The 25354-nt window shown below is 42.3% G+C and overlaps 1 protein-coding gene across 1 annotated transcript in view; it reads left to right on the top strand.

Moving 5' to 3' along the window:
• LOC110502631 (mucin-2) overlaps positions 1–25236 on the top strand; it is a 51315-nt gene extending 26079 nt beyond the window's left edge. Inside the window, exons 18-38 of the mRNA XM_090215667.1 lie at positions 2769–2872; positions 3144–3295; positions 3438–3487; positions 3581–3681; positions 4928–5079; positions 5174–5312; positions 5470–5577; positions 10185–10364; positions 10503–10742; positions 16886–17042; positions 17201–17329; positions 18204–18354; positions 18663–18706; positions 19535–21598; positions 21703–22007; positions 22215–22386; positions 22664–22908; positions 23455–23638; positions 24422–24623; positions 24959–25137; positions 25220–25236. Of these exons, the coding sequence (XP_090071793.1) occupies positions 2769–2872; positions 3144–3295; positions 3438–3487; positions 3581–3681; positions 4928–5079; positions 5174–5312; positions 5470–5577; positions 10185–10364; positions 10503–10742; positions 16886–17042; positions 17201–17329; positions 18204–18354; positions 18663–18706; positions 19535–21598; positions 21703–22007; positions 22215–22386; positions 22664–22908; positions 23455–23638; positions 24422–24623; positions 24959–25137; positions 25220–25236 (5075 nt within the window). The remainder of the gene's footprint in view (positions 1–2768; positions 2873–3143; positions 3296–3437; positions 3488–3580; positions 3682–4927; positions 5080–5173; positions 5313–5469; positions 5578–10184; positions 10365–10502; positions 10743–16885; positions 17043–17200; positions 17330–18203; positions 18355–18662; positions 18707–19534; positions 21599–21702; positions 22008–22214; positions 22387–22663; positions 22909–23454; positions 23639–24421; positions 24624–24958; positions 25138–25219) is intronic.
• The last annotated feature ends 118 nt before the right edge of the window (positions 25237–25354 follow it).

Below are 25354 nucleotides of genomic sequence, written 5' to 3'. Positions count from 1 at the left end.
GGATGTTTTTGTGCTGGTCGAGGGCAGTCAGGTCTGGAGTGAACCAAGGGCTGTATCTGTTCTTAGTTCTGCATTTTTTGAACGGAGCATGCTTATCTAAGATGGTGAGGAAGTTACTTTTAAAGAAAGACCAGGCATCCTCAACTGACGGGATGAGGTCAATGTCCTTCCAGGATACCCGGTCCAGGTCGATTAGAAAGGCCTGCTCGCAGAAGTGTTTTAGGGAGTGTTTGACAGTGATGAGGGGTGGTCGTTTGACTGCGGACCCGTAGCGGATACATTCAATGAGGCAGTGATCGCTGAGATCCTAATTGAAGTCAGCGGAGGTGTATTTGGAGGGCCAGTTGGTCAGGATAACGTCTATGAGGGTGCCCTTGTTTACAGATTTAGAGTTGTGCCTGGTGGGTTCCTTGATGATTTGTGTGAGATTGAGGGCATCTAGCTTAGATTGTAGGACTGCCGGGGTGTTAAGCATATCCCAGTTTATGTCACCTAACAGAACAAATTCTGAAGCTAGTTGGGAGGCGATCAATTCACAAATGGTGTCCAGGGCACAGCTGAGAGCTGAGGGGGGTCGGTAGTAGGCGGCAACAGTGAGCATAACGCAACGGACAAAAAACATTACTAGAAAATATTCATATTCATGAAATCACAAGTGAAATATAGTGAAACACAGCTTAGCCTTTTGTTAATCACCCTGTCATCTCAGATTTTGAAATTATGCTTTACAGCCAAAGCAAAACAAGCATTTGTGTAAGTTTATCGATAGCCTAGCATAGCATTATGTCCAGCTAGCAGTAGTTAACTTGGTCACGAAAATCAGAAAAGCAATCAAATTAAATCGTTTACCTTTGATGAGCTTCGGATGTTCTCACTCAAGAGACTCCCAGTTAGACAGCAAATGTTCATTTTGTCCCATAAAGATAATTTTTATAGCCGAAATACCTCCTTTTATTCTTCATGTTTGGTTGAGAAATCCACCGGAAACTGCGGTCATGACAACGCCGAAAAATATTCCAAATTTGATCCATAATATCGATAGAAACATGGCAAACGTTTTTTATAATCAATTCTCAAGGTGTTTTTCAAATATCTATTCGATAATATATCAACCGGGACAGTTGGCTTCCAAGTAGGAGTGAGAGGCACAAATCACTCTGAGAGCCACCAGCTGACCACTGACGCAATGTTGTCGTTCACGCTCATTTTTCAAAATAAAAGCCTGAAACTATGTCTTGTGACACTAGACACATTAGGGAAGCCATAGAAAAAGAAATCTGGTTGATATCCCATTCACTGCTCAATAGGGACGCATAGGAACGCAGAGGTTTCTAAATAAGAATCCCTTCCTGATTGGATTTTTCTCAGGCTTTTGCCTGCAATATCAGTTATTTTATACTCACAGACAATATTTTTACAGTTTTGGAAACGTTAGAGTGTTTTCTATCCTCAGCTTATATGCATATTCTAGCATCTTGTCCTGACAAAATAGTGCCCCCTAGTTTCAAGAGGTTAAGCATATCCCAGTTTAGGTCAGCTAACAGAAAAAACTCTGATGCTAGATGGGGGGCGATCAATTCACAAATGGTGTCCAGGGCACAGCTGGGAGCTGAGGGGGGTCGGTAGCAGGCGGCAACAGTGAGAGACTTATTTCTGGAGAGAGTCATTTTTAAAATTAGTAGTTCGAACTGTTTGGGTATGGACCTGGAAAGTATGACATTACTTTGCAGGCTATCTCTGCAGTAGACTGCAACTCCTCCCCCTTTGGCAGTTCTATCTTGACGGAAAATGTTATAGTTATGGAAATCTCCGAATTTTTGATGGCCTTCCTAATCCAGGATTCAGACACGGCAAGGACATCAGGGTTGAAGGAGTGTGCTAAAGCAGTGCGTAAAACAAACTTAGGGAGGAAGCTTCTGATGTTGACATGCATAAAACAAAGGCTTTTTCGATCACAGAAGTCAACGAATGAGGGTGCCTGGGGACATGCAGGGCCTGGGTTTACCTCCACATCACCCGCGGACCAGAGGAGGAGTAGTATGAGGGTGTGGCTAAAGGCTATCAAAACTGGTCGCCTAGAGCTTTGGGGACAAAGAATAAAAGGGGCAGATTTCTGGGCATGGTAGAATATATTCAGGGCATAATGCGCAGACAGGGGTATGGTGGGGTGCAGGTACAGCGGAGGTAAGCCCAGGCACTGGGTGATGATAAGAGAGGTTGTATCTCTGGACATGCTGGTTGTAATGGGTGAGGTCACCGCATGTGTGGGAGGTGGTACAAAGGCGTGTCAGAGGTATGAAGAGTGAAACTAGGGTCTCCATTGTAAACTAAAACAATGATGACTAACCTGAACAACAGTATACAAGGCATGTTGACATTTGAGAGAGACATACAGCGAGGCATAAAGCTTGAGGCATAAAGTATATATAGCTTCTAGTATAAATAGCTTCTAGCTAATTAGCTGGTTAGCTTCTGGAGGTTCTTGAATGTGTTCTAAAATTATAATATATATTTTTTAATAATAGCGATACCATGTCACATTGGGTGAGGCAGGGTACCGGAAGGTATAATCTAATTAAAAATCGAAAAGAGATTGAAAATAAAGTTGAAATATACATACAAAAAATACGAAAAATACAAAAGTACACGAGACACGAACAAAAAATGTCTTCATCTTGGATCAAGATGGCGTATTTACCATCTTATTTAAAAACAAAATACCCCAAAATATATGATTAAATGTTGAATCACCATACTGTTTTCCACAGGGAAGTACTCCACTAGCTGCCCTAACACGATGGTCTATGACTACACCATGACCAGCTGTGACCGCACCTGTCGTTCACTGAGCCAGACAGACTTTACCTGCCAGGTACATTTACATGGACATCTCATTTCTATTCATGTTATTTATTTAATATTCTTATTATTATTATTCATTTTATTAATGTCTTGTTGTTGTGTATGTTGTTGTTGTCTTGTTGTTGCTGTGTTGTAGTAGTTGTGTATGTTGTTGTTGTCTTTGTTGTTGTTGTTGTCATGTTGTTGTGTATCTTCTTGTTGTTGTAGATGTTGTTGTTGTTGCAGACATGCCCAAAGTAATTTCCCCTCATGGATAAAACATTTTTAATTGAATTGAACAGTTAGACCATGTGTCTGTGGACGGCTGTGGCTGTGCCGAGGGAACCTACCTGAACGACCAGGGAGAGTGTGTCCCTGCCTCACACTGCTCCTGCTACAATGGAGGCACAGTAGTACCCCCTGGAGCGGTCACCAGGATCTATGGGGCTACTTGGTGAGGACTTGGTTGGCATGTGAAAGAAAATCTCTGAAAATCTGATGGTCTTCTCTGTCTTCTTCTGAAGTCTTGTTTTACCTCAAGAGACATGCTAAACCATGCTTAACCCCCTCCTCTTATACCCCTCTTAACCACCCAGCTCTTGCAGACAAGGGAAATTAAGCTGTACTGGAGAACCACACCATTTATGTGAGCACTCTGAAATACAGCAAATCACTTCACATCCAAGACTCTGTAGTTTAATCCCTACTAACCTATAAAGCCTACTTTTGTTCCCTACAGCCTGTGAAGAACCAATGGGTTTCTTCAACTGTTCTAGTGCAGGGCCCGGAGCCAAGGGCTCAGAGTGCCAGAAGAGCTGTCAAACACTAGACAGTCACTGTGTAAGTCTACAATGGGACATGCCTTACAACATGTTAATAAAACATGCCTTACAACACGTTACTAAAAACATGCCTTACAACACGTTAATAAAAACATGCCTTGCGAGGGTTAATACGTTTAAATGTTTTACTCACATGCAGTAAAGGAGAGCCCGCAGGTTTTGGTAGCGGGATGTGTCAGTGGCACTGTATGGTCCTCAAAACGAGCAATAAAGTAGTTTAGTCTGTCTTTGAGCAAGGCATCGTGATGGGGCTGGTTTTTCTTTTGTAGACTGACTGTAGATCCTGTCACATTCCTCTCGTGTTTGAGCCGTTGAATTGCGACTCCACTTTGTCTCTATACTGATGCTTAGCTTGTTTGATTGCCTTGCGGAGGGAATAGCTACACTGTTTGTATTCGGTCATGTTTCCGGTCACCTTGCCCTGGTTAAAAGCAGTTGTTCACGGTTCAGTTTTGCGTGAATGCTGCCATCAATCCACGATTTCTGGTTGGGGAATGTTTCAATAGACGCTGTGGGTACAACTTCACCGATGCACTTGTTAATAAACTCGCATACCGAATCAGCGTATTCGTCAATGATGTTGTTCGCCGCCATGCGGAACATATCCCAGTCCACAGTTCGAAGCATTCTTGAATTGTGGAATCCGTTTGGTCGGACCAGCGTTGTCAGCGATGTTATGTTGCCACAGTGTCAGATTGATCAAATTATTTATTTACCTTGGACATAGCTAGGCCCAGGATCCCAAACGATATCCTCCGATGAGATTGACTTTTTAAAAGGGTTTCTGTTTGAGCAGACTGTAACGTTTACAGAGAACCTGATCTCCATGAACATCAAGGAGATCATCTTTAAAAGTCATCCTTGTGTCTTATCAAACACTTGATCAATTGATCCATTTGACAAATAATGTCCACAACTTATACCCTGGAGGGTGGAGGGACATTCAGGCACATAATGTCCACATCTTATACCCTGGAGGGTGGAGGGACATTCAGGCACATAATGTCCACATCTTATACCCTGGAGGGTGGAGGGACATTCAGGCACATAATGTCCACATCTTATACCCTGGAGGTTGGAGGGACATTCAGGCACATAATGTCCACATCTTATACCCTGGAGGGTGGAGGGACAAACAGGCACATAATGTCCACATCTTATACCCTGGAGGGTGGAGGGACACTCAGGCACATAAAGTCCAACTTAAATTCATGTCAGTCCTTCCCTGATTCATTGTGTTATAGATCAGTGCAGAGTGTGTGTCAGGCTGTGTATGTCCTGATGGTCTGCTGTCTGATGGAAACGGAGGATGCATCAAGGAAGATCTATGTCCCTGTTCTCACAATGGAGTCTATTACCAACCTGGACATGTGCTCAAAGTAGACTGCAATACCTGGTAAAATCAACTTCTATCCCTCTTCTTCTTCTTTGGATATGTCAAATGCTTCCCTCTATAATCTCCCCTTGTGATTATGTTTGCATCATTGTAGCACTTGCGAAGGCAGAAAATGGCAGTGTACCAATAAGCAGTGTGATGGGATGTGTGCCATATATGGAGATGGGCATTTCATCACTTTTGATGAGGAAAGGTTCACTTTCAATGGAGATTGTGAATACATTCTTACTCAGGTAGGGCAATAATCATTTGTATTTATGATTTTCTTTGTATTTTATTAAAACCCCTACTTTATGTATGATGCACATATTTTCTAATTATGATTAAGTTGAAGTAATGATAATAATAACTAAGATGTTTTCTGATTGTGTATTTGAATACATCCTGCAGGACTACTGCAGCAACAATCCAAACGGTACCTTTAGAGTGATCACAGAGAACATTCCCTGTGGAACCACCGGCACCACCTGTTCCAAGGCCATCAAGCTCTTCTTGGGGGTAGGAACTACTATTCATAAATGGCTTCATACATGCATTAAAGGTACAATAGACAAGTCTGAACATTTGACTCAATGTCGACACCGGTGGCTGTGAGTGTAATTGCATGCGTTTTGTTAGCACACTAGATTGACAGGGCTCTCTGACGGAGTGTCTGCTTAGATTAATTCTCGGGCAGATTTGATAGCAGCACAAAAATCACCCCTATGTGTTTGGGTTAGGGTTAGCTATGTATAAGGGTTAGGGTTAGCTATGTATTAGGATTAGGGTTAGCTATGTATAAGAGTTAGTGTTAGCTATGTATTAGGGTTAGAGTTAGCTATGTATTAGGGTTAGTGTTAAGGTTAGCTATGTATTAGGGTTAGGGTTAGCTATGTATTAGGGTTCGGGTTAGCTATGTATTAGGGTTAGGGTTAGCCATGTATTTTGGTTAGGGTTAGCTATGTATTCGGGTTAGGGTTAGCTGTTTATTTGGGTTAGGATTAGCTATGTATTTGGGTTAGGGTTAGCTATGTATTTGGGTTAGGGTTTAGGGTTAGCTATGTATTCGGGTTAGGGTTAGCTGTTTATTTGGGTTAGGATTAGCTATGTATTTGGGTTAGGGTTAGCTATGTATTTGGGTTAGGGTTTAGGGTTAGCTATGTATTTGGGGTTTGGGTTAGCTATGTATTAGGGTTAGTGTTAGGGTTAGCTATGTATTAGGGTTAGGGTTAGCTATTTATTTCGGTTAGGGTTAGGGTTAGCTATGAATTAGGGTTAGGGTTAGCTATGAATTAGGGTTAGGGTTAGCTATGTATTAGGGTTAGGGTTAGCTATGTATTTGGGTTGGGGTTAGCTATTTTATTAGGGTTGGAGTTAGCTATTTATTTCGGTTAGGGTTAGGGTTAGCTATGAATTAGGGTTAGGGTTAGCTATGAATTAGGGTTGGAGTTAGCTATGTATTAGGGTTAAGTTTAGCTATGTATTAGGGTTAGGGTTAGCTATTTATTTGGGTTAGGGTTAGCTATTTATTAGGGTTAGGGTTAGCTATGTATTTGGGTTGGAGTTAGCTATGTATTAGGGTTAGGGTTAGCTATTTATTTGGGTTAGGGTTAGCTATTTATTAGGGTTAGGGTTAGCTATGTATTTGGGTTGGAGTTAGCTATTTATTAGGGTTAGGGTTAGCTATGTATTAGGGTTAGGGTTAGCTATGTATTAGGGTTAAGTTTAGCTATTTATTAGGGTTAGGGTTAGCTATGTATTTGGGTTGGAGTTAGCTATGTATTAGGGTTAAGTTTAGCTATGTATTAGGGTTAGGGTTAGCTATTTATTTGGGTTAGGGTTAGCTATGTATCAGGTTTAGGGTTAGCTATATATTAGGGTTATGGTTAGGGTTAGCTATGTATTAGGTTTAGGATTAGCTATGTACTAGGGTTAGAGTTAGCTATGTATTTGGGTTAGGGTTAAATATGTATTACGGTTAGGGTTAGCTATGTATTAGGGTTAGGGTTAGCTATGTATTAGGGTAAGGGTTAGCTATGTATTTGGGATAGGGTTTGATATGTATTAGGGTTAGGGTTAGCTATGTATTTGGGTTATCGTTAGCTATGTTTTTGGGTTAGGGTTGGGGTTAGCTATGTATTAGGGTTAGCTGTGTATTAGGGTTAGGGTTAGCTATATATTAGTTTTAGGGTTATCTAGGTATTTGGTTTAGGGTTAGCTATGTATTAGGGTTAGGGGTAGCTATGTATTAGGTTTAGGGTTAGGTTTAGCTATGTATTTGGGTTAGGGTTACGGTTAGCTATGTATTTGGGTTAGGGTTAGGGTTAGCTATGTATTTCGGTTAGGGTTAGGGTTAGCTATGTATTAGGGTTAGGGTTAGCCATGTATTTTGGTTAGGGTTAGCTATGTATTAGGGTTAGGTTTAGCTGTTTATTTGGGTTAGGATTAGCTATGTATTTTGGTTAGGGTTTAGGGTTAGCTATGTATTTGGATTATGGTTAGCTATTTATTTCGGTTAGGATTAGCTATGAATTAGGGTTAGGGTTAGCTATGAATTAGGGTTAGGGTAAGCTATGTATTTGGGTTAGGGTAAGCTATGTATTTGGGTTAGGGTTAGCTATGTATTTGGGTTAGGTTTAGCTGTTTATTTGGGTTAGGATTAGCTATGTATTTTGGTTAGGGTTTAGGGTTAGCTATGTATTTGGATTATGGTTAGCTATTTATTTCGGTTAGGATTAGCTATGAATTAGGGTTAGGGTTAGCTATGAATTAGGGTTAGGGTAAGCTATGTATTTGGGTTAGGGTTAGCTATGTATTTGGGTTGGAGTTAGCTATGTATTAGGGTTAGGGTTAGCTATGTATTAGGGTTAGGGTTAGCTATGAGTTAGGGTTAGCTATGTATTTGGGTTGGAGTTAGCTATGTATTTGGGTTGGAGTTAGCTATGTATTTGGGTTGGAGTTAGCTATGAGTTAGGGTTAGCTATGTATTAGGGTTAAGTTTAGCTATTTATTAGGGTTAGGGTTAGCTATTTATTTGGGTTATGGTTAGCTATGTATTAGGGTTAAGTTTAGCTATTTATTAGGGTTAGGGTTAGCTATTTATTTGGGTTAGGGTTAGCTATGTATTAGGTTTAGGGTTAGCTATATATTAGGTTTAGGGTTAGGGTTAGCTATGTATTAGGTTTAGGATTAGCTTTGTACTAGGGTTAGAGTTAGCTATGTATTTGGGTTAGGGTTAAATATGTATTACGGTTAGGTTTAGCTATGTATTAGGGTTAGGGTTAGCTATGTATTAGGGTTAGGGTTAGCTATGTATTAGGGTAAGGGTTAGCTATGTATTTGGGATAGGGTTTGATATGTATTAGGGTTAGGGTTAGCTATGAATTTGGGTTAGGGTTAGCTATGTTTTTGGGTTAGGGTTAGGGTTAGCTGTGTATTAGGGTTAGGGTTAGCTATATATTAGTTTTATTGTTAGCTATGTATTTTGTTTAGGGTTAGCTATCAGGTTTAGGATTAGCTATGTATTAGGGTTAGGAGTAGCTATGTATTAGGTTTAGGGTTAGGTTTAGCTATGTATTTGGGTTAGGGTTACGGTTAGCTATGTATTTGGGTTAGGGTTAGAGTTAGCTATGTATTTCGGTTAGGGTTAGGGTTAGCTATGTATTAGGGTTAGGGTTACATATGTATTAGGTTTATTGTTAGGGTTAGCTATGTATTAGGGTTAGGCTTAGCTATGTATTAGGGTAAGGGTTAGCTATGTATTTGGGTTAGGGTTAGCTATGTATTAGGGTTAGGGTTAGCTATGTATTTCGGTTAGGGTTAGGGTTAGCTATGTATTAGGGTTAGAGTTACATATGTATTAGGTTTATTGTTAGGGTTAGCTATGTATTAGGGTTAGGCTTAGCTATGTATTAGGGTAAGGGTTAGCTATGTATTTGGGTTAGGGTTAGCTATGTATTAGGGTTAGGGTTAGCTATGTATTTGGGTTAGGGTTAGCTATGTATTTTGGTTAGGGTTAGGGTTAGGGTTAGCTATGTATTATGGTTAGGGTTAGCAATGTATTAGGGTTAGGGTTAGCTATGTATTAGGGTTAGGGTTACCTATATGTTCGGTTTAGGGTTAGCTATGTATTAGGGTTAGTTTTAGTTATGTTTTAGGGTTAGGGTTAGCTATGTATTAGGGTTAGGGTTAGCTATGTATTAGGGTTAGGGTTAGCTATGTATTAGTGTTAGTGTTAGCTATGTATTAGGGTTAGGGTTAGCTATGTATTAGGGTTAGTGTTAGCTATGTATTAGGGTTAGGGTTAGCTATGTATTAGGGTTAGGGTTAGCTATGTATTAGGGTTAGGGTTAGCTGTTTATTTGGGTTAGGATTAGCTATGTATTTGGGTTAGGGTTAGCTATGTATTTGGGTTAGGGTTTAGGGTTAGCTATGTATTAGGGTTAGTGTTAGCTATGTATTAGGGTTAGGGTTAGCTATGTATTAGGGTTAGTGTTAGCTATGTATTAGGGTTAGGGTTAGCTATGTATTAGGGTTAGTGTTAGCTATGTATTAGGGTTAGGGTTAGCTATGTATTAGGGTTAGTGTTAGCTATGTATTTGGGTTAGGGTTAGAGCTATGTATTTGGAGAGTAGAATTTCAAATCGACATGCTGTATCTGTGTACAAACTGGATAATCCCAGCACCACCACAGTGTTAACCTGGATGGTGTAAAACCCAGCACCACCACAGTGTAAAACCCAGCACCACCACAGTGTAAAACCCAGCACCACCACAGTGTAAAACCCAGCTCCACCACAGTGTAAAACCCAGGACCACCACAGTGTAACCCTGGATGGTGTAAAACCCAGCACCACCACAGTGTAAAACCCAGCACCACCACAGTGTAAAACCCAGCACCACCACAGTGTTACCCTGGATAGTGTAAAACCCAGCACCACCACAGTGTAAAACCCAGCACCACCACAGTGTTACCCTGGGTAGTTTAAAACCCAGCACCACCACATTGTAAAACCCAGCACCACCACAGTGTTACCCTGGATAGTGTTAAATCCAGCACCACCCCAGTGTAAACCTGTCTACTAGTATTACATTAGCAATGAACACTTTCTGTTTCTGTCTTTCAGAGCAATGAGATCATACTAGCAGATGAATCTGTAAAAGTGATCAAACAAGAGAACGGGGTTGACGTGCCATACCAGGTCCACTCTATCGGTCTCTATGTTGTTGTTGAGGCTGAAAATGGCCTGATCCTCATGTGGGACAAGAAGAATAGCCTGTTCATCAAACTCAGCTCTACCTTCCAGGTGAGTGACTAGAATAGGACATTTTGAACCAGTGATGGCACTGTATCTTTGTTTAGCAATTGCATTGGCTTACAAAACAATGTGATGTTTGATTATCTACTTCAAGTTATTATTTCTAAATGTTGAATTTCCTTCCAGGGCCAAGTGTGTGGTCTGTGTGGAAACTACGACGGTAATGGAAAGAACGACTTCACGTCCAGAAACCAGGAAGTGGTTGTTGAAGCTCTGGAGTTTGGGAACAGCTGGAAAGTGTCACCCAGTTGCCCCAACGCTGATGTCATAAAAAACCCATGCACTTTAAGATCATACAGGCAGTCCTGGTCTCTGAAACGCTGCAGCATCATCACCAGTAAGGTTTTCTCAGCCTGCCACTCACAGGTACAGTACACAGCAGATACTATTCAATGTAGATTCAATACCAAAGTTGTTAGGAAGTCGACGTAGTCTATATAAACGAAGATAAAAAGACACACATATACAGTAAATACTTCAATAGAGACGACAGCAGATACATTCAATAGAGACTACAGCAGATTGATTCAATAGACAGTACAGCAGATACATTCAATAGAGACTACAGCAGATACATTCAATAGACAGTACAGCAGATACATTCAATAGAGACTACAGAAGATACATTCAATAGAGACTACAGCAGATACATTCAATAGACAGTACAGCAGATACATTCAATAGAGACTACAGCAGATACATTCAATAGACAGTACAGCAGATACATTCAATAGAGACTACAGCAGATACATTCAATAGACAGTACAGCAGATACAGTCAATAGACAGTACAGCAGATACATTCAATAGACAGTACAGCAGATACAGTCAATAGACAGTACAGCAGATACATTCAATAGACAGTACAGCAGATACATTCAATAGAGACTACAGCAGATACATTCAATAGACAGTACAGCAGATACATTCAATAGACAGTACAGCAGATACAGTCAATAGACAGTACAGCAGATACAGTCAATAGACAGTACAGCAGATACATTCAATAGACAGTACAGCAGATACATTCAATAGACAGTACAGCAGATACATTCAATAGACAGTACAGCAGATACATTCAATAGACAGTACAGCAGATACATTCAATAGACAGTACAGCAGATACATTCAATAGACAGTACAGCAGATACATTCAATAGACAGTACAGCAGATACATTCAATAGACAGTACAGCAGATACATTCAATAGACAGTACAGCAGATACATGCAGTTGGCAGGTTCAAACAAGCTGTCTGTACAAAGGCTATGACTTTTGTATCTTGGCTACATTGGTTTTTACATTTTCTGTTCAAAGTCTAAGCCGTTGGGTGGGGTTACATATGGAATTGTTTTAAGATGGTCATACGATTGATTATTTAGATATTTCCTTTTGAATTTAAGGACCCCTTTAGTTTTCAAATATATATATAATATATATATTAAAAAATAAAAAAGATTAAATATTGAATTTGGTCCTTACCTCTACAGGCCATCGCAACACATTCATAACTGGCAAAAGAAACTGTTCAAAATAAATCATAAGGAATAAGATTTTGAAGTGTCTAGATTTAAGAACGCTCAAGACTTTTTGGGGGGAGGGGGGGGGGGGTACATATTTAACCCCTTATTTCTGTTGCCACAAAACGACCTCCATACTTCCATTTGTTTGCGTGGCTTACCTTCACCATCTTGTTCACAGGGGTCTCCCCTTTCTATAGAGTGGTCATAATAGTTTCTAGGCCAAACCATTCAGGCGCTACAGACGTTTCTGTGAAAAGACAGATTTTCGGGACGTCTTGTGGTCTATAACTCAGCCACTGTTCACCGCAGATGCAGAAGGCCGACATGGCGGATGTGATGGATTGAGAAGCAGTCCGTGCAAAAAACCTGATATCTCTAGCTTAAATTGACAGCTTGTGATAAGGATTTATGATGTTACTTATATCGACGCACAGGTGCATCAATAAACGCTTAAGGATTAATAGCCTAAATCGCTCTGGATGTTGGAGCTATTTGTTGAATGGGGAACTTGGCCTTCATCAAGGTTTATTTGTGAGTAAATCTGGCTTTGAAAATAACCCGTTCTTACCCAGCCACTGACCTCTCTGCACGTTACTGCAGTACAGGTCGTAGAAAAGTTCATCTGTAATATAAATATGGACTTGAGTTGTGAGTCGGGAGGGCTCAACTCTAAAAGGGCTAGATTTCCTTTTCGGGCTATCCACCTTTAAAAAGCTATATTTCCGTGTTCGTGGAGACCACATTCATGGTAAACGCTGCATTTGTTGGCTCAGTCGCGCTGTAACACGGATTGAATCTAGGTCTTAAAGGCTGTATTTACAATTCCTAACAACCTAAATCTGATTTTCTTTTTATAGTCAATCTTTTTTTCTGACTCTCCACACAAAGTAAGATCAGATAGATATTAAATATGAAAATAATTGGTAAAAGATCGAACTGCCTGTGTAAACTCAGTCTTTTTTTCTGACTGTCTGCTAGTCGGGGTGGTTTTGGGGTGGTTGTCATGGTAATGGCAGGTTGTCATGGTATTGGCAGGTCATGTGCATGAAACAACCCACTTTAGAGCAAAAACATCAGATCTGAGCGTCCAGGCAGAGACCGCATGGAGAATTGGGTTTGAATCAGGATTGAGATCCACATATGGAAGTGGTATAAATCAGAGCTCAAAAGATCAGATTCCATGTGTTTCTGGTTTGCTGTTTACACATTAAGGACAAGATCAGATAGGTATTAAATATGAAAATAATTGGTAAAAGATCTGAATTGAACTGCCCATGTAAACGCAGCCAAAGTGGAAGTGCATAAGTACAAGAGTATGGTTAAGGCTTCAACAAGCGTTCATTTACCTCACAGCTTCAGGGTCATAATAACAATCATATGGAGGAATTTATAACGAACATTCATTTTGTAGCACAAGTCTTGGGCTAACAGGTTTCGTATAAGGTCACACAATGACAAGCAGAGTTGCATGATGGAAAAATTGCAATCTTTCCAATAAAATTGGTTTGTCAATAATCATGTGAATGTCCACACAGTCACTGTCATGCCCTGACCATAGTTTACTTTGTATTTTCTATGTTTTGATTGGTCAGGGTGTGATCTGAGTGGGCATTCTATGTTTCATGTCTTGTTTGTCTATTTCTATGTTCAGCCTGATATGGTTCTCAGTCAGAGGCAGGTGTTCGTCATTGTCTCTGATTGGGAACCATATTTAGGTAGCCTGGGTTTCACTGTGTGTTTGTGGGTGATTGTTCCTGTCTATGTGTTTTCACCAGATAGGCTGTTTAGGTTTTCGTTACGTTTATTGTTTTTGTAGTGTTTGTGTTTAGTGTGTTTTTTCATTAAACATGAATCGCAATCGACACGCTGCATTTTGGTCCGACTCTCCTTCTCACCAAGAAAACCGTTACAGAATCACCCACCACAAAAGGACCAAGCAGCGTGTCAACAGGCAGGAGCAGCGCGAGGAGAAGCGCAATAAGGATTTCTGGACATGGGAGGAAATCCTCGACGGGAGAGGACCCTGGGCTAAACCAGGGGAGTGTAGCCGCACTAAGGTGCAGCGGGAGAAGAAACAACAGGAACAGCCCAAGGAGGAGTACAGTATGGAGTATAATACTTGGGAGGAGATCGACAGGTGGGCGGCCGACCCAGGGAGAGTGCCGGAGCCCGCCTGGGATTCGCTGGAGCAGTGCGAGGAAGGTTACCGTAGAATGGAGGCGGTGAAAGCAGAGAGGCGCTGGTATGAGAAGGCAGCACGGCGACGTGGATGGAAGCCTGAGAGGCAGCCCCAAAAATTTCTTGGGGGGGGGCTAACAGGGAGTATGGCTATGCCAGGTAGGAGACCTAGGCAGACTCCCTGTGCTTACCGGGGGGCTAGAGAGACCGGACAGGCACCGTGTTATGCAGTGGTGCGCACGGTGTCTCCAGTGCGGGTGCATAGCCCGGTGCGGTAGCTCCGCGTGTCGGCCGGGCTAGATTGAGCGTCGAGCCTAATGCCATGAAGCCGGCTCTACGCAGCTGGTCCCCAGTGCGTCTCCTTGGGCCGGCTTACATGGCACCAGCCTTGCGCTCGGTGTCTCCGGTTCGCCTGCATAGTCCAGTGCGGGCTATTCCACCTCGCCGCACTGGCAGGGCGACTGTGAGCATTCAACCAGGTAAGGTTGGGCAGGCTCAGTGCTCAAGAGCTCCAGTGCGCCTGCACGGTCCGGTTTTTCCAGTACCACCTCCACACCCCAGCCCTCCGGTAGCAGCTCCCCGCACCAGGCTTCCTGTGCGTGTCCTCGGCCCAGTACCACCAGTGCCAGCACCACGCATCAGGCCTATAGTGCGCCTCGCCTGTCCAGCGCTGTCGGAGCCCTCCTCCTCTCCAGCGCTGTCGGAGTCTCCCGCCTGTTTAGCGCTGTTAGAGTCTTCCTTCTCTACAGCGCTGCCGGAGTCTCCCGCCTGTTCGGAACTGCCAGTTTGCAAGGAGCTGCCAGTTTGCAAGGAGCTGCCAGTCTGCAAGGAGCTGCCAGTCTGTAAGGAGCTGCCAGTCTGCATAGAGCTGCCAGTCTGCAAGGAGCTGCCAGTCTGCAAGGAGCCGCCAGAGCTGCCTGTCTGCAGGATGCCGCCAAAGCTGCCAGTCTGCAAGGAGCCGCCAGAGCTGCCAGTCTGCAAGGAGCCGCCAGAGCTGCCAGTTAGCATGGAGCAGCCAGGGCCGCCAGTCAGCATGGAGCAGCCAGGGCCGCCAGTCAGCATGGAGCAGCCAGGGCCGCCAGTCAGCATGGAGCAGCCAGGGCCGCCAGTCAGCATGGAGCAGCCAGGGCCGCCAGTCAGCATGGAGCAGCCAGGGCCGCCAGTCAGCATGGAGCAGCCAGGGCCGCCAGTCAGCATGGAGCAGCCAGTCAGCATGGAGCAGCCAGTCAGCATGGAGCAGCCAGTCAGCATGGAGCAGCCAGAGCTGCCAGTCAGCATGGAGCAGCTAGATCTGCCAGTCGACCAGACTCTTCTAGATCTGCCAGTCGACCAGACTCTCCCAGATCTGCCAGTCGACCCAGTCGACCAGACTCTTCCAGATCTGCCAGTCGACCAGACTCTTCCAGATCTGCCAGTCGACCAGACTCTTCCAGATCTGCCAGTCGACCAGACTCTTCCAGATCTGCCAGTCGACCAGACTCTTCCAGATCTGCCAGTCGACCAGACTCTTCCAGATCTGCCAGTCGACCAGACTCTTCCAGATCCGCCAGTCGACCAGACTCTTCCGGATCCGCCAGTCGACCAGACTCTTCCGGATCCGCCAGTCGACCAGACTCTTCCGGATCCGCCAGTCGACCAGACTCTTCCGGATCCGCCAGTCGACCAGACTCTTCCGGATCCGCCAGTCAGCCAGGATCTTCCGGATCCGCCAGTCAGCCAGGATCTTCCGGATCCGCCAGTCAGCCAGGATCTTCCGGATCCGCCAGTCAGCCAGGATCTTCCGGATCCGCCAGTCAGCCAGGATCTTCCGGATCCGCCAGTCAGCCAGGATCTTCCGGATCCGCCAGTCAGCCAGGATCTTCCGGATCCGCCAGTCAGCCAGGATTTTCCGGATCCGCCAGTCAGCCAGGATCTTCCGGATCCGCCAGTCAGCCAGGATCTTCCAGAACCGCCAGCCAGCCAGGATCTGCCGGATCCAACCACCTGCCTGAGCTTCCTCTCAGTGCTGAGCTTCTTCTCAGTGCTGAGCTTCCTCTCAGGGCTGAGCTACCCATCTGTCCCGAGTTACCTCTGTCCCGAGCTGTCCCTCTGTCCCATGTTATCATTGTGGTGGGTAACCTATTTAGGGACGTTTAGGAGGGGGATTAAAACTGTCATGGAGTGGGGTCCACGTCCAGCGCCAGAGCCGCCACCGCGGACAGATGCCCACCCAGACCCTCCCCTATAGGTTCAGGTTTTGCGGCCGGAGTCCGCACCTTGGGGGGGGGGGGTACTGTCACGCCCTGACCATAGTTTACTTTGTATTTTCTATGTTTTGATTGGTCAGGGTGTGATCTGAGTGGGCATTCTATGTTTCATGTCTTGTTTGTCTATTTCTATGTTCAGCCTGATATGGTTCTCAGTCAGAGGCAGCTGTTCGTCATTGTCTCTGATTGGGAACCATATTTAGGTAGCCTGGGTTTCACTGTGTGTTTGTGGGTGATTGTTCCTGTCTATGTGTTTTCACCAGATAGGCTGTTTAGGTTTTCGTTACGTTTATTGTTTTTGTAGTGTTTGTGTTTAGTGTGTTTTTTCATTAAACATGAATCGCAATCGACACGCTGCATTTTGGTCCGACTCTCCTTCTCACCAAGAAAACCGTTACAGTCACCATAAAAGACAACAAAAGTAGTACTAAACAGAAAACAAAAACATAAAGTCAGCCATCCAACCCAATAATAATCATTGTCAATAATTCATCTGTAGTCTCTTCAACAAGCTGGGCAATGCATTGAATAAATAAATGATGGCTTAATGCATCTTCCTAAAAGGTGGACCCCACGCCATTCCATGATGCCTGTGTGAGGGACTCGTGTGCCTGTGACACTGGGGGAGACTGCGAGTGTTTCTGTACAGCTGTAGCAGCCTACGCCCAGGCCTGTAACGAGGCAGGGGCTTGTATCAAGTGGAGAACACCAGATATCTGCCGTGAGTCATTTGCTTTGAGTGGGACAATTGATTGATGGATAGGTGGGATTGTTTTGCTATCGGGACAAAATACCAATTTATGATTTGAATGTGTAACTGTTTAATCCTCTTTTAGGACCCTGGTTCAGTTAAAATGTGACATGTTTTCATTTCACCAGCTCTGTTCTGTGATTTCTACAACCCTATTGGTGAGTGTGAGTGGCATTATAATCCGTGTGGATACCCCTGTATGAAGACCTGCAAGAATCCCTCAGGAACATGCTCCAGTCAGATCCCTGCACTGGAAGGTAACTAAGAGCCCTTCATAAGAGCTTGGCCGTTGTAGTGTAAATTTCCTGTATTTACCAAATCATGAGAGCAAACCACCACACAAGTCAGAGTTATCATAAAGTCCATCTTTTATTATTATGAGCTCCATCACAACCCTGTGACTCTCAGTCTCTATCAATTCAGTCTCTATAAATGAATTCTCTGAGAGTCCTTACACATTGCAACTGAGATCCTTTATAGCAAAGACACACATAGCCAGACAGCATTGGCTATAAATTATCGTTCAGCTTTGTCTCCTAAACTATGTTCTTATCTCGCTCTTGGTACCACTCAGGACCAAAAACTAAACCTCATCCACTGACATATATCAAATACACCCCTCCTGGACAAGATCACAGAGACACAGTGACTGGCACATAGACATTGTGGAGCCAAGAGATAATTGGTTCCCCCTCAATCATCCATTCACATGGTTTAAAATATATGTTTACATATGAAGACAAGCTTGACCTCTCCCCTCTCTGCAGCCCAAGTAACTGAACCCAGGACAGAGAAATACAAATGGCCACCACTATAGTACAACAAGATACATTCTGATGAGAAGTAACTCACAAGCATATAATGAAAATAAAACATCTTATCTATGTTACCCAACTAATTCTGATTCATCCCCAACATGGTTTGATTTGGAAAATGTACGTTCAAATTTGTTACAAAAGTACAGTATAAAATATGTAATGCCTCCCCCTCCCTTGTTCATCTATACTGAAAACTAAATACAAATATTGAAATATCATATCCATTACAGCTTTGGTGTTAAAACTAGATACCATGAGGATGATCTAATCTGTGCAGGTGTCCTGGATTAAATTGACTGTTTTTATCTTAAAGGTTGCTATCCAAAATGTTCTTCGGCCCAGCCTTATTTGGAAGAAAGTACCATGAAGTGTGTCACTAAGAAGGACTGTGGTTGCTACGATGGAGATGGAACTCATTACAATGATGGAGAGGTTATACCTTCTAAGGAGAACTGTCAGACATGGTATGTTTTCAGATCAACATTTTGATAAATACATAGATACTGTATTTACATTACATAGGGTTTAATACGGTTGGTATAAGCCTTAAGGTAGCCTGTATCTCTAGTCAGATAAGGCAATGTCAATAGTCCACCTACAAAGAGGTTTACCTACCATTCAATTGATTTTGATTTTCAAAGATTGTGATTTGACCTGTTAATACCTTATTGTGAATATAACATGTAACATTGTTTTGTACTTCATAACAAATAGCTCTTAATATTTTATTCGACTTTGAAAGGTACTGTAACCTCCTTCTTTATTTTTCAAGTTGTTGCTCATCGACTGAGGTCAGATGCAGCTATGATGTCCAAGGTAAGGAAAACCACTACCTAACTGAAACATTAGCCTACATTATTACCAAGAAGGTAACATGACAAGATGATTACATGATAATAAATGAAACATAAGCCTACGTTATTACCAAGAAGGTAACATGACAAGATGATTACATGATAATAACTGAAACATAAGCCTACATTATTACCAAGAAGGTAACATGACAAGATGATTACATGATAATAACTGAAACATAAGCCTACATTATTACCAAGAAGGTAACATGACAAGATGATTACATGATAATAACTGAAACATTAGCCTACATTATTACCAAGAAGGTAACATGACAAGATGATTACATGATAATAACTGAAACATTAGCCCACATTATTACCAAGAAGTAACATGACAAGATGATTACATGATAATAACTGAAACATAAGCCTACATTATTACCAAGAAGGTAACATGACAAGATGATTACATGATAATAACTGAAACATTAGCCTACATTATTACCAAGAAGGTAACATGACAAGATGATTACATGATAATAACTGAAACATTAGCCTACATTATTACCAAGAAGGTAACATGACAAGATGATTACATGATAATAACTGAAACATCAGCCCACATTATTACCAAGAAGTAACATGACAAGATGATTACATGATAATAACTGAAACATTAGCCTACATTATTACCAAGAAGGTAACATGACAAGATGATTACATAATAATAACTGAAACATTAGCCTACATTATTACCAAGAAGGTAACATGACAAGATGATTACATGATAATAACTGAAACATTAGCCTGATATTAACTTGTGTTCCTTGTGATAATCCTATTGCAGCTTGCTATTGTTTCTACGACGGCAGAACATACCCGTATGGAGCGACCATATATCACACATCTGACGGTGATGGGACCTGTATTACTGCCACCTGCAAAGAGAACGGAACTTTTGTCCGGATTATGAACCCCTGTCCCAGCACCCCAACTCCAACAACTACACCAAGTGTTACAACACAGATATCCACTCAAGCACCGACCACATTTGTTTTCTCAACTCCTGCCACTACCCCAACCAAAACCACAACCCCTACCACTACCCCAACAACAACCCCTACTGCTACCCCCACAACAACCCCTACCACCTTCACAACCCCTACAACTACCGCCACAACAACCATTACACTGACAACAACCCCTTCCACTACCCCCACAACAACCCCTACTTCACCAACACCCACTTCACCCACTACTACTCCACACTGCCTGACCAAGACTGTCTGTGAATGGTCAGACTGGATTAGCAAATACTATCCCTCTGTTGGACCAGAAGGAGGAGATTTTGAAACCATAGAAAATATAAGGAAATCTGGTATTGATATTTGTAGCCAACCTAAGGATGTAGAATGCAGAGCCAAAGACAACATCTATGTTCCTTTGGCCGAACTAGGTCAAAATGTTGAATGCAATCCCTCAGTTGGACTGATATGCCGCAACAAGGATCAAGGCATCCCACCAATGTGCTACAACTACGAGATCAGAGTCAGATGTTGTGTTGATGTTGTTGATGTTTGTAGCAATGGGACAACTACCACCTCAGAAAGGCCCACAACAACCATTACAACATCATCAACTACTCCAACAACAACAACAACAGAAAGTCCAACAACAACAACTACCCCAACAACAAGAACAACAACAACCATTACAACAGCAACTGCTACCACTACCCCAACATCAAAACCAACCACTACCCCAACAACAACCACAACTACTTCAACAACTAAACCTACCACTACCCCAACAACAAAACCTTCCACTACCCCAACAACAACTCCTACCACTACCCCAACAACAGCTCCTACCACTACCCCAACAACTACTGCAACTACTTCAACAACTAAACCTACCACTACCCCAACATCTACTACAACTACTTCAACAACAGTGACTACAACTACCCCAACAACTACCACAACTACAACTCCTACCACTACCCCAACAACTAGTCCTACCACTACCCCAACAACAACTCCTACCACTACCCCAACAACTACTGCAACTACTTCAACAACTAAACCTACCACTACCCCAACATCTACTACAACTACTTCAACAACAGTGACTACAACTACCCCAACAACTACCACAACTACAACTCCTACCACTACCCCAACAACTAGTCCTACCACTACCCCAACAACAAATCTTACCACTACCCCAACAACAACTCCTACCACTACCCCAACAACAAATCCTACCACTCCCCCAACAACAACTCCTACCAATACCCCAACAACTACTTCAGCTGCTTCAACAACAACTCCTACTTCTACCCCAACAACTACTTCAGCTGCTTCGACAACCACTCCTACCTCTACCCCAACAACAACTCCTAACTCTACCCCAACAACAATTCCTACCACTACCCCAACAACAACTCCTACCTCTACCCCAACAACATCTCCTACCACTACCCCAACAACTAGTCCTACCACTACCCCAACAACAACTCCTACCACTGCCCCAACAACTACTACAGCTACTTCAACAACCACTCCTACCACTACCCCAACTACAAATCCTACCACTACCCCAACAACAACTACTACCACTTCCCCAACAACATCTCCTACCACTACCCCAACAACAACTCCTACCACTACCCCAACAACTACTTCAGCTGCTTCAACAACCACTCCTACCTCTACCCCAACAACAACTCCTAACTCTACCCCAACAACAACTGCTACCTCTACCCCAACAACAACTCCTACCACTACACCAACAATAACTCCTACCACTACCCCAACAACAACCTTTACCACAACCCCAACGACCACCCCAACCACAAATCCTACCACATTATGTTTTTGCCCATATGAAAAACAATATTTCCCTGCTGGTAAGTGATAGCTTCTTTCATTAAAATGATAAATTGTGACTACGTGTTGCGTTCATACACTTCATTTAATATCTATTCATTACTGATATTATGTTTATGTTTAGGTTCCTTGATATATAATGAGACTGATGGGGCAGGCTGGTGTTTCACCTCCTACTGTAACTCAAGTTGTGTTGTTGAGAAACAAGCCAGACCATGTCTCTCTACGACCCCAGCTACAGTCAGCACTGTCTCAGCTACAGTCAGCACTGTCTCAACTACAGTCAGCAATGTCTCAACTACAGTCAGCACTGACTCAACTACAGTCAGCACTGTCTCAACAACAACAGAAGCTACCCATACTACAACATCTACATTGTCCCCGACTACACCTTACAAGGGCTGTGAATATGTCATTCCACCAAGAAAGGTAATGAATTAAAATAAACAGAATTATTATGTTTCTTAGTTCATAGTGCTGTGTAGTTCACAGTGTTGTGTACTTCATAGTGTTGTGTAGTTCATAGTGTTGTGTATTTCCTAGTGTTGTGTTGTTTATAGTGTTGTGTTGTTCATCGTGTTGTGTAGTACGTAGTGTGTTTACTTTCAGGACTAAAACATAAATTTTCAACTTTAGGATGGTGAGACTTGGAAGACAGACAACTGCACTACTCAGACTTGCCACAGGGGTGTAATAACCACAACGTTTGTGGTCTGTGAGTCTGTAGAAAAGCCTGTGTGTGAAAATGGATACCCACCAGTGAAAGTCTATGACGAATCAGGTTGCTGCTATCACTACGAATGTGAATGTAAGTTCAAAACGTAATGTTTTTAATTATCATCTCTTCTCACCTTCTACAAATACGTATTACTCCAAGTGTACATGTTTTAAAGATGTCCTCCAGTGATTTTTGAACATTTCCTGTTGGAAAGTGATATCCCAAGTATAAAACTTCAAGGAGTTGGTCTGATCCAGTGGCGCAACTTTGGTTTTAGAAGTGGGGGGGAATATTGGAGTAGGACTTTAAACTCTTTTATTGATGAGTGATCTATCTATTTGTTACCTTCTTCTGTTCTATCTCTCAGGTATATGCTACGGATGGGGAGACCCTCATTACGTCACATTTGATGGCCAATATTACAGTTTCCAGGAAAACTGCACCTACGTTTTGATTAAAGAAATAGTTCCTCTACAGAACTTCAGTGTCATCATCGACAACTATAACTGCGATCCGTCTGGACATGCGACCTGCCCTCAGTCTCTGATTGTCAATTACAAGTCCTATAAAATCGTTCTTACCCCAAAGAGATTAAACGTGACAACAAATATGGTAATTATAACTGTGCTATTATTCACATTTATACACTTTAAAAAAGTGCACTTTGAGATAGAAATGATTTGAGATAGACACTATTTGATACAGACATTTTTTGAAATAGACATTATTTGAGATAGACATTGTCATACCACTTTAAGACTTAAAATAATCTAGCTTCATATTTTCAAATGTATTATTTATTTTTTTGTAACGTGGGGGTATTGATTAATAGGGATATCTGATCTTGCCGACTACAACAAATGTAATTTGCAGTACTACACTACAGTAGTTACAAATAGTTATTTAGCAACATTACATATTGGTTAACCACTTTGATGATGCCGTCACATTAACTCAAAACCATCATCAAGGTATCTGAAACATTCCCATGACATTTCAAAGAATTTCATTATATTGACAAATTATTAACAGACTACCAACTCTCCTTGTGACTTAATTTAGTTCTGGAAGCTGTTCATATCTTAGTTACATTATTGTAATGTTATTCTGTTCTCTATTCTCATCCGTTATGTAATGTTTTTCCTTATTATTCACAAGGTTTACATCAATGGAAATCAGATCTTCCCAACCTTTTCTAATGAAGACCTCATGATCACCAGCACTGGGGTGGAGTTACTGTTGAAGATCCCTGCCATTAAAGCAACAGTGATGTTTAAGTCCCTTATGTTCAGTGTAACCCTGCCAAACTCCCTATTCTACAACAACACAGAGGGGCAGTGTGGTAAGTATGTAGGCTTTACTGCATCCCAAATGGCACACTGTTCCCAATGTAGTGCATTCCTTTTAACCAGGGGGAATAGGGTCCCATTGTAGTTCACTCCTTTTAACCACCTTTTAACCAGGGGAATAGGGTCCCATTGTAGTGCACTCCTTTTAACCAGGGGAATAGGGTCCCATTGTAGTTCACTCCTTTTAACCAGGGGGAATAGGATCCCATTGTAGTGCACTCCTTTTAACCAGGGGGAATAGGGTCCCATTGTAGTGCACTCCTTTTAACCAGGGGGAATAGGGTCCCATTGTAGTGCACTCCTTTTAACCAGGCGGAATAGGGTCCCATTGTAGTGCACTCCTTTTAACCAGGGGGAATAGGGTCCCATTGTAGTGCACTCCTTTTAACCAGGGGGAATAGGGTCCCATTGTAGTGCACTCCTTTTAACCAGGGGGAATAGGGTCCCATTGTAGTGCACTCCTTTTAACCAGGGGGAATAGGGTCCCATTTGGGATGCATCCATTATGTAGACCAAAAACACTTTAAGTATGATTCAGATGAACAGCTTGTAGTAAGTACTCTGTGAGTAAACTGAACATTTGTTGCAATGATTTAATGTTATTTTGTTGCGTATTTTTGCATTTCTATGGCCTTAAAGAGTTCACTGTACAGTTACAATGATAGCATTACCAATTAAAATATACTGTAGGTAGGCTTAAAGTTATGAGCAGCTGTTTCTGACATAAAATAACTTGTGTTTTTTCTCATTCCCATATTTATTGTACCTTTATAAAGGTACCTGTGACAATATCAGGAAAAATGATTGCAGATTACCGAATGGACAGATTGACCCATCATGTCCTGGGATGGCTCATGAATGGAAGATTCCTGATGTTAAAAAACCCTACTGTGAACGGCAACCCCCTACCCCACCTACCCCTAAGCCTCCAACCTGCCCGTCAGGAAAGACATCAATCTGTGACATCATACTTAGCCCGTAAGACATGTAACCTTGTAATAACACAAAGAGACAGCTATATTACAAAGACAAGGGAATCTGATTGAGGTTGCTGTGACACTGCATACATACAAGTCTGTAAACTCTCCGGTAAAAGCATGGGTTGTTGTTCCATAACTTAGAACCAAAAGTATCTTACAGACTGTTTATGCCGTATAAAATATGTCATATTCATAAGAACTAGATGCTTCACAAATAATTTAGCGTGTAAGGCATAGAGTAATCAATATTTGTAAGAAATCTGTCGTGACATGTTATAGCCCCTTTTGGGTTAGACCGATATAATAACTTAAATGGGTTCTTTATTTTGGAAGGGTCTTTAAGCAATGCCATGACGTTATCCCACAACAACCCTTCTTCGAGGCCTGTAAGTTTGATGTCTGCCACATGCCAAATATCTCAGTCGGCTGCTCCAGCCTGGAAGCCTACGCCGTGAGGTGTGCTGCAGCTGGAGTCTGTATCGACTGGAGTAAATCAACTAATGTAAAATGTGGTAAGGAAGGACTTTCATATCTAATAAGACCTGTGTCCCCAATGGGATCCTATTCCCTACATAGTGCACTGCTTTTGACCAGGCTTCGGCCATAAGTAGTGATCTAAGTAGGGAATAGGATCCAATTTCGGATGCAGGATAGATGTTAATACGATTTTAAATAATTCTAATAACTTTACGATTTACATTAATTATTTGTATTTTGACAACCTGCATT

Source organism: Oncorhynchus mykiss, chromosome 2 (genome assembly GCF_057628025.1).
Source record: "Oncorhynchus mykiss isolate SJ-2025 chromosome 2, ASM5762802v1, whole genome shotgun sequence".
NCBI lineage: Eukaryota > Metazoa > Chordata > Actinopteri > Salmoniformes > Salmonidae > Oncorhynchus > Oncorhynchus mykiss.
The sequence above is the reverse complement of the archived record's forward strand: the minus strand, read 5'-3'. Positions and strand labels throughout refer to the sequence as shown.